The sequence below is a fragment of the Berghia stephanieae genome, chromosome 11 (genome assembly GCF_034508935.2).
Source record: "Berghia stephanieae isolate SIO BIC M18660-M18661 chromosome 11, UCSD_Bste_1.3, whole genome shotgun sequence".
Classification (NCBI taxonomy): Eukaryota; Metazoa; Mollusca; class Gastropoda; order Nudibranchia; family Aeolidiidae; genus Berghia; species Berghia stephanieae.
This window is the reverse complement of record NC_088370.1, coordinates 31,424,438-31,432,356: the sequence shown is the minus strand read 5'-3', so window position 1 is coordinate 31,432,356 and position 7,919 is coordinate 31,424,438. Positions and strand designations below refer to the sequence as shown.

General features: G+C 40.3%; 2 protein-coding genes across 7 annotated transcripts in view; one reads left to right on the top strand and one right to left on the bottom strand.

Moving 5' to 3' along the window:
• The window catches only part of LOC144956890 (uncharacterized), a 602,990-nt gene that overhangs the window by 418,504 nt on the left and 176,567 nt on the right, over nt 1–7,919 (top strand). The gene's annotated exons all lie outside the window — the stretch shown is intronic.
• The window catches only part of LOC144957330 (uncharacterized), a 190,961-nt gene that overhangs the window by 147,744 nt on the left and 35,298 nt on the right, over nt 1–7,919 (bottom strand). For 5 of the 6 annotated variants that reach the window (XM_078888477.1, XM_078888478.1, XM_078888474.1 and 2 more), the window contains one exon: nt 2,389–2,645. In XM_078888477.1, coding sequence (XP_078744603.1) covers nt 2,389–2,572 — 184 coding nt within the window. In that variant the 5' untranslated portion in view covers nt 2,573–2,645. Of the gene's footprint in view, nt 1–2,388; nt 2,646–4,218; nt 4,345–7,919 lie in introns of those variants that run through there. The other variant, XM_078888480.1, reaches the window with a different exon arrangement.

Genomic DNA, 7,919 nt, shown 5'->3' with positions numbered 1-7,919 from the left:
TTGTTACTGTTTTTTGCCATCCGCGTTTATGAGTAATTCTCACTTAACAGTTACTGTGTCAACCAGACGATACACGTTCATGGTTACAAATAGTTTTGTGTATTGGTCCGTAACACTTCCGGATGGCAATGTTGTGAGTTTCTCAGCCAAGCACATACTATCTATAGATAGTGTGCGCTTGGATGGCAAAGAAGCTCACAACATTACCATCCGGAAGTATTTTGGACCAACACACAAAACTACGTGTATCCTTAAACGTTTTTAGTCTGGTAAATACAGTTTAGTGAGAATTACTCATAAACGCGGATGGCAAAAAAAAAACAAAAAAAACAAAGACACGAGTGTCATCAACTTCATTCTATCTATAGGTTATGTTGATACGACTTGGAGGCGGAAATAGAACCATAAATAAATACAGTCACATTCTGTCATGTCTGTCACCTGTTACGCAAGACTGTATATATTTAAAAAACTTGAGCTTTTTGTACAGCGCAACATCCATAAAACGTGCTCAAATCGCTTTACAAGGGGTTCCTAACTATGTGCACATATAATCAGGTCTGACATCCATTTATTGGGCTAATTTAACATTGTAGTAATGGACACTATTTTGCGTCGTTTTTTTAAAGATTTCCATTATAACAATGAGACCATGAGGAATTGGGTTATCAGACCTGCAAATAAGTGTACGTCGCTTCCTGTGCTTATGGATTGCCCATTATACAACGTGCAACGTTCGAACCACTGGGTCACCCCTACAACACTCAACACAAAGCTCTATGGTGAGGCTGAGGACCTAAAGCGGACCACAGACTTCATAACAGATATCGGACTGCAGTCATAGATGTCCATCAGAGGAACGAAGAAGAAGAAGCTTCCTGACCAAGAGCAACACGTAACATGTAGAAAGAGACATAGCGTCTATGTGGTCTAGTGGTATCACACTCACCATAGCTAGGAGAGGAAGGTCCGTCCATCCAGGGTTCGAGTCCTGCTCTCGGCGGCGCATCGTTAAAAAATGTGAGCTTTTGTACAGCGCAATATCCACGAAGCGTGCTTAAAGCGCTTTACAAGGGGTCCCTGACCAACAGCAACACTTAACAAATAGGACGTTACATGACGCCTGTTAGGTAATATTACAATTCTTTTTCGGACAAAGACAACGCTGTTAACGGCCATGTTTTCATTTTACACCTGAGTACGGTGAGAGATCGTGGGTAAAGATCCTTTTCCAAGGACTCAACTATGCGCCCAGTGAGGCTCGAACCCAGGACCTACCGATCCGAAAGCTAGTGTCATATAGAGGACTATATATAGCCGCAAGAGTTGGTGGAGTCCTTGGAAAATACTTTTTTACTCACATTATTTCAACGTACTCGGGTGTAAAATGAGTACATTGCCGTTAACAGCGTTGTCTCTGTCCGGAAAAAAAAAATTTGTAACAATGCTTAACAACACCTCACATTTCGTCCTACATTTAAATTAAAGGTTGCCGTTGGTTAGGGACCCCTTGTAAGCGCTTTGAGCACGTCTGGTAGATACGGTGCAGTTAGAAAGCTCTAGCTTTTTTTTTTCTGTTTGTTTTGTTTTGTTTAATTTTTTTTTGTTTTGTTTTGTTTGTTTTTTTCTTAATCATGTCATTAAAAAAATAATTTTGTAATGCTTTTTAAAAGTTTATTTTATTGCTATCACAGTCGTAGAATTGTGGAATTGAAGCGGAGGAATACAAGTTCGTTTTTTGTTGGGTTTTTACATTTTTTTTTTTTTTTTTTTGTTTGTTTTTTTTTTTTTTTTTGTTTGTTTTTTTTTTTGTTTTTTTTGTTCTTTTTGTTTGTTTGTTTTTTTTTGTTTGTTAGTTTTTGTTTTTGTTTTGTTTGGATTTTTTTTTTTTTTTGTTTTTTTTTTTTTTCTTGGGTTTTGTTGTGACGCTCGCTAAAAAAATAAATGGAAATCAAGTTATCGTCAATGTTACATTATTTAGAAAAAGTATCCAAAAATCGGAGGGTCTTGCAAGGAAAGAATAGCATGAACATTATTACAATCTTGAAAATTAATGAATTAAGGAGCAGGCACCGATGGATGTGAACAAGTGTGCATGAAAGGCACCAGACAAAGCATTGCATAAAAATACAAGAAAAAAGAAAACATCCTAAAATGTCAGTCGAACTCAACTGGGGATCGAACCTCAGACCTTCTGAATAACCATCCATCCATCCATTTATCTGTCAATCAATATATCAATCCATCCAGTTATCCATCCATCTACCCATCCACCTGCCCATCTATCTATCCATCCACCCATCCATCCATCCATCTATCCATCCACCCATCCACCAACCCATCCACCTCATTCTAAACACATTTTCTAATTCAAATTCAAACCCTTACCTTCAAATCTTTCTTGACCAATCGACATGCTTTCTATAAATGACGTCATCAACATCAGAACGAGGCAGACCAATAACCAGGAAGCTTGTAACGTATTCCAGAGCATTTGATTCAACATCAGAGTTCCTACGGGTTCTAATCTGGCAGATTTAAAGTCCAATCTCCTCGCAATCATTATTTTCATTGTCCTCTACCAACCGTTCATATCATTATATTCCCAAGAGACTCAAGTTTACATCTCACGGGTTACCGGCAATCTGAAAAAAAATATTTAGTATAATATTGAATTGTTACGTCCTCCGATTCACCTCCCCCTACCTCCTCCTCCTCCTTCTTCTTCTTCTTCCTTCTTCCTTCTTCCTTCTTCCTTCTTCCTTCTTCCTTCTTTCTTCTTTCTTCTTCTTCTTCTTCTTCTTCTTCTTCTTCTTCTTCTTCTTCTTCTTCTTCTTCTTCTTCTCCTTCTCCTCCTCCTCCTCCTCTTCATCATTCTCCCTCTCACCCTCCTTCCTTCTCCTTTTCCTCCTCCTCCTCCTTCTCCTTCTTCCCCGCCTCCTCCTCCTCTTCCTCCTCCATCTTCCACCCGAGTACACGATTTTACGTCGCCTACAGTGAAATTTGAACCAGAGACCGACATGCTCGAAGGCAAGTGCCACAGCACAAGACCAAAAAAGCTGCACGGAACCGAACAGAATCGTGGGATTGATTTAACATTGTTGGGCGGCTACGTGGTCTAGTATTATGATTATCGCCTTCTGATCGGAAAGTCTTGGGTTCGAGACCCTCTCTGTGCGACGTATAGAGTTGAGTCCTTGAAAAAAAACCTCTTTACTGGCATTCTCTCACCGAGCTCATGTATAAAATGAGTACCTGGCCATTAACCGGAGGTCTCTGTCCACGACAATATATTTGTACTTGTAACATTATCGCCTAACATGCGTTGTGTCTCGTCCTACATGGATGTTATGTGTTGTTGTTGCCTTGGTTTGAGCGTGTTTCTGTTACGACTATGGATTATAAGGCCTCCAAAACGTACACGGTCGGTTTTAGAATATAGCATTTCCATTGCATCAATGAGTCCATAACAACGTCCTACTTATTTACAGGTCTGATAACCCACATTTGGATGGTCTCATTTGTTGTAATGGATAATGGATATTCTCTCGAGCTAACGTTACATAATATTGCCAATCCCAACAGTATTTAATTCTCTCTTTACCAACAATAGGAAAATAAGGACCTTTCCTTACCAGCCATTTTTAGAATTTTCCCCAAAATTTCACACCCACCAAACACAAAAATAGTTTATTTCTTACTCAAACAGATAAGCATTTCAATCTAGGCATACTATTGATCGCCAAAATGAACTCTACAACACAGTGTCACATTTTTATAGCTATAAAAAAACATTAAACAAGCCCGTATTGTTTGCGTTCCTCAGCCAGACCTGCAAACACGATCACGTTGATCCATTACAATTACATGGCTTCTAGTTTACTTGGGTGAAGGCAAAATAACAGAATGAATTCGATCACGAAGAGATCGTGATATTGTAACTAAAGTCAATGTTCTTCTGTGCGTTTTAAGTTTTATAGTTCTATTATTTCATTTGTGTGTTATTTGAAACTTCTCGAGTTGAGACATTTCAATGTTAAGTAAGAGTTTTCATTCTGGTTACTCTGACAAAACAACTTTAATTATTTAAGCGCTTAGACTTAGAGTTTGGTGTCTCGTAGTTATAGCCCTATATAAGTTTTCAGCATTATTATTATTATTCCGGTGAAGTAAGTAAGTAAGTAAGTAAGTAAGTAAGTAAGTAAGTAAGTAAATTACTAAGTAGTGCCTTGAGCTATTAGGCCCATGGAGCCGGAGTTTATCGCGGATTCTATAGCGTGAAACGGACAATAGCAAATGCTTGCTACCCTTTGGATAGGACGGTGGTCTATCGCAATTTACTTTCCGCCAGATCTAACAGACCGAGCTATCCAGTCACTGTTGGGTGAACAGAGGGTGGGGGGGAGGGGGTTAGAAATAAAATCTCGACTGCATCCGGGATCGATCTTGGTCCCTTTGCGTATGTGAAGCGAGTGCTCTACCGACTGAGCTATCGGGCCACCTGAAAGTAAAAAAAAAAAAAAAAAAATTAAGGGAACAACACGACACAAACAACGTTTTGGCCCTTGTCCTTCATCAGGAGACAAACAACAAAACTCAAAAATAAAAGGTTAAAAAAAAAAATTAAATGGGGAATCAATGTAAATTAATGTATGGAGGTGGTGTTGGATGTGGATAAAAGAAGAGGGACAGGAAAAGGGAGAAGGGAATAAACGGGGGAGAGAGGGAGAGTGTGAGGGAGATAGAGAGAAAGAGAGAGAAGGAGAGTGGGGGAAGGGGGAAGGGAGAAAACAAATAATTTCATTAACTGAGGAGCAGCGTGGCTCAGCGGTACGGTGTTTGCTTCGTACCCAAACGATACGGAGTTTGACTACCCGCCTCGTTGTGTGACCTTGAGCAAGTCACCTCGCCCTAGCTCACTTTGCGGTATTTCACTGCGGCTGACGCCTGGCTTATTCCGGTCTTCCCTCGGAATAGACCCTTAAAGACAAATTTCCCCTTAGGGATGAATAAAATGAATTTTTTTAACCCTCTCCTTACCACCTGCATCAAAATCGTCACATTTGTTACGACTCAGGTCTTTGTTATTGTTTTTGCCATCCGCGTTTGTGAGTTGTTCTCACTAAACTGTATTAACCAGACTATAAAAGTTCATGGTTACGCAGAGTTTGTGTGTTGGTCCGTTATACTTCCGGATGGCAATGTTGTGAACTCCTTGGCCAAGCGCATTCTATCTATAGTAATGTTTATTGATGCATTGCGTCATCTGCATACTATCTATCAAGAGACGCGAAACTTCTGAAGTGGCAATAGGGTTTTTGATAGATAGTGTGCGCTTGGCTAAGAAGCTCACAACATTGCCATCCGGAAGTATAACAGACCAAAACACAAAACTATGTATAGATAGTATGCAGATGACGTCACTCAGGCCTTTGTTATTGTTTTTGCCATCCGCGTTTGTGAGTTGTTCTCACTAAACTGTATTAAACAGACTATAAAAGTTCATGGTTACACAGAGTTTGTGTGTTGGTCGGTTATACTTCCGGATGGCAATGTTGTGAACTCCTCGGCCAAGCGCATTCTATCTATTACCTTAAACGTTCATAGTCTGGTTAATACAGTTAAGCGAGAATTACTCATAAACGTGGATGGCAACAAAAAAAAACAATAACAAAGACCAGAGTGACGTCAACTTCATTCTATCTATAGCAGATTATAAACGACCAAGATTACACATAGTTTTGTGTGTTGGTCCGTTATACTTCGGGATGGCAATGTTGTGAACTTCTCGGCCAAGCGCACACTATCCTTTGATGTCAGGTTGAGTCAAGTCGGTAAACATTTTCTCGCTTATAATGTTTATAAAGTGTAATACAATTGAAATTTGGCACGGGTTTTAGAGTTTTCTATAAAATCAGATGTGATTTCTTCTCACTAAATTCTCTCAGACGATAAACTTTTTTATGTATAGATAGTATGCGCTTGGCTAAGAAGCTCACAACATTGCCATCCGGAAGTATAACGGACCAACACACAAACTCTGTGTAACCATGAACTTTTATAGTCTGGTTAATACAGTTTAGTGAGAACAACTCACAAACGCGGATGGCAAAAACAATAACAAAGGCCTGAGTGACGTCATCTTCAAACTATCTATTGGTACGATTGATATGGACAGTATAGATAGTATGCAGATGACGTCACTCAGGCCTTTGTTATTGTTTTTGCCATCCGCGTTTGTGAGTTGTTCTCACTAAACTGTATTAACCAGACTATAAAAGTTCATGGTTACACAGAGTTTGTGTGTTGGTCCGTTATGCTTCCGGATGGCAATGTTGTGAACTCCTTGGCCAAGCGCATTCTATCTATAGACAAGTTTAACGGCCCAACACACAAAACTCTGTGTAACCATGGACTTTTATAGACTGGATAATACAGTTCCGTGAGAATTATTCATAAATGTGGATGGCAAATAACAATAGCAAAGACCTGAGTGACGTCAACTTTGTTCTATTTATAGCGGGAAGAAATGATGTGTATTTTATTTAAACGCATACCATCAATACACAAATGCCATGTTTACCGACTTGACATTGAACATCCATATACCTGAAGGAGCCCCTAAGTTTCATGTCTCCATATTCTAGTCTACGGTATCACTTTGAATTAGAGTTAAATCGAAGCCCGTATGAGAGGGGTTAATGGCTTCACTGTGTATTTAATGGTGTGTGTTTGTTTAGGGTTTTACGGCGCTTGCAACACATTAAGGTAATATCAGCGCATGTAAAAAGGAAGAAAATGGGATAGTTAGAAGTTCAAAAATCACATTGCAAGCACCCAACAGAAGGTAAGACAAAGTGGAATTGGTACAAATAGGTAACAGATGCAGATTCCAAGAGCACACTGTCAAAGTACTAAGTTTGAGATCACCTAAACGTCCCATCCAGACACAAGCACAGGTCCCCACCACTCAGATGTTTACAAATCATATATAATATGTAAACAAAACATAATACATTCCATAACAGAGAGATGATTTAAAAGGAAAGAATACCATCTCCCAAAACTAATTATACATTTGACTGTTTCCCTCTAAGCCAGGGTATCCGGCAAGGGCCAGGACAAAACCAAGTAATCTCATTCCAAGACAAAGACGGAAAGCAAATTGGAAAACAGATATAGGGGGATTGAAGACACAGTAAGTACCACCCTGCCCACTATGGGAGGTCAGGAACCCCACCCAAATATAGGGGGATTGAAGACACAGTAAGTACCACCCTTCCCACTATGGGAGGTCAGGAACCCCACCCAAATATAGGGGGATTGAAGACACAGTAAGTACCACCCTGCCCAGTATGGGAGGTCAGGAACCCCACCCAAATATAGGGGGATTGAAGACACAGTAAGTACCACCCTGCCCACTATGGGAGGTCAGGAACCCCACCCAAATATAGGGGGATTGAAGACACAGTAAGTACCACCCTGCCCAGTATGGGAGGTCAGGAACCCCACCCAAATATAGGGGGATTGAAGACACAGTAAGTACCACCCTGCCCACTATGGGAGGTCAGGAACCCCACCCAAATATAGGGGGATTGAAGACACAGTAAGTACCACCCTGCCCAGTATGGAGGTCAGGAACCCCACCCAAATATAGGGGGATTGAAGACACAGTAAGTACCACCCTGCCCAGTATGGGAGGTCAGGAACCCCACCCAAATATAGGGGGATTGAAGACACAGTAAGTACCACCCTGCCCAGTATGGGAGGACAGGAACCCCACCCAGGAGTATTTAATAGACGAGGTGAATGAATGGCAGTGGAAACAGATGCCTTTGTGTGGAGGTAATTAGATATTATATGATCTGTATTTTCCTTCTTTAACAAAATAAAGAAAAGTATTGAATTGTAAGCTTGAG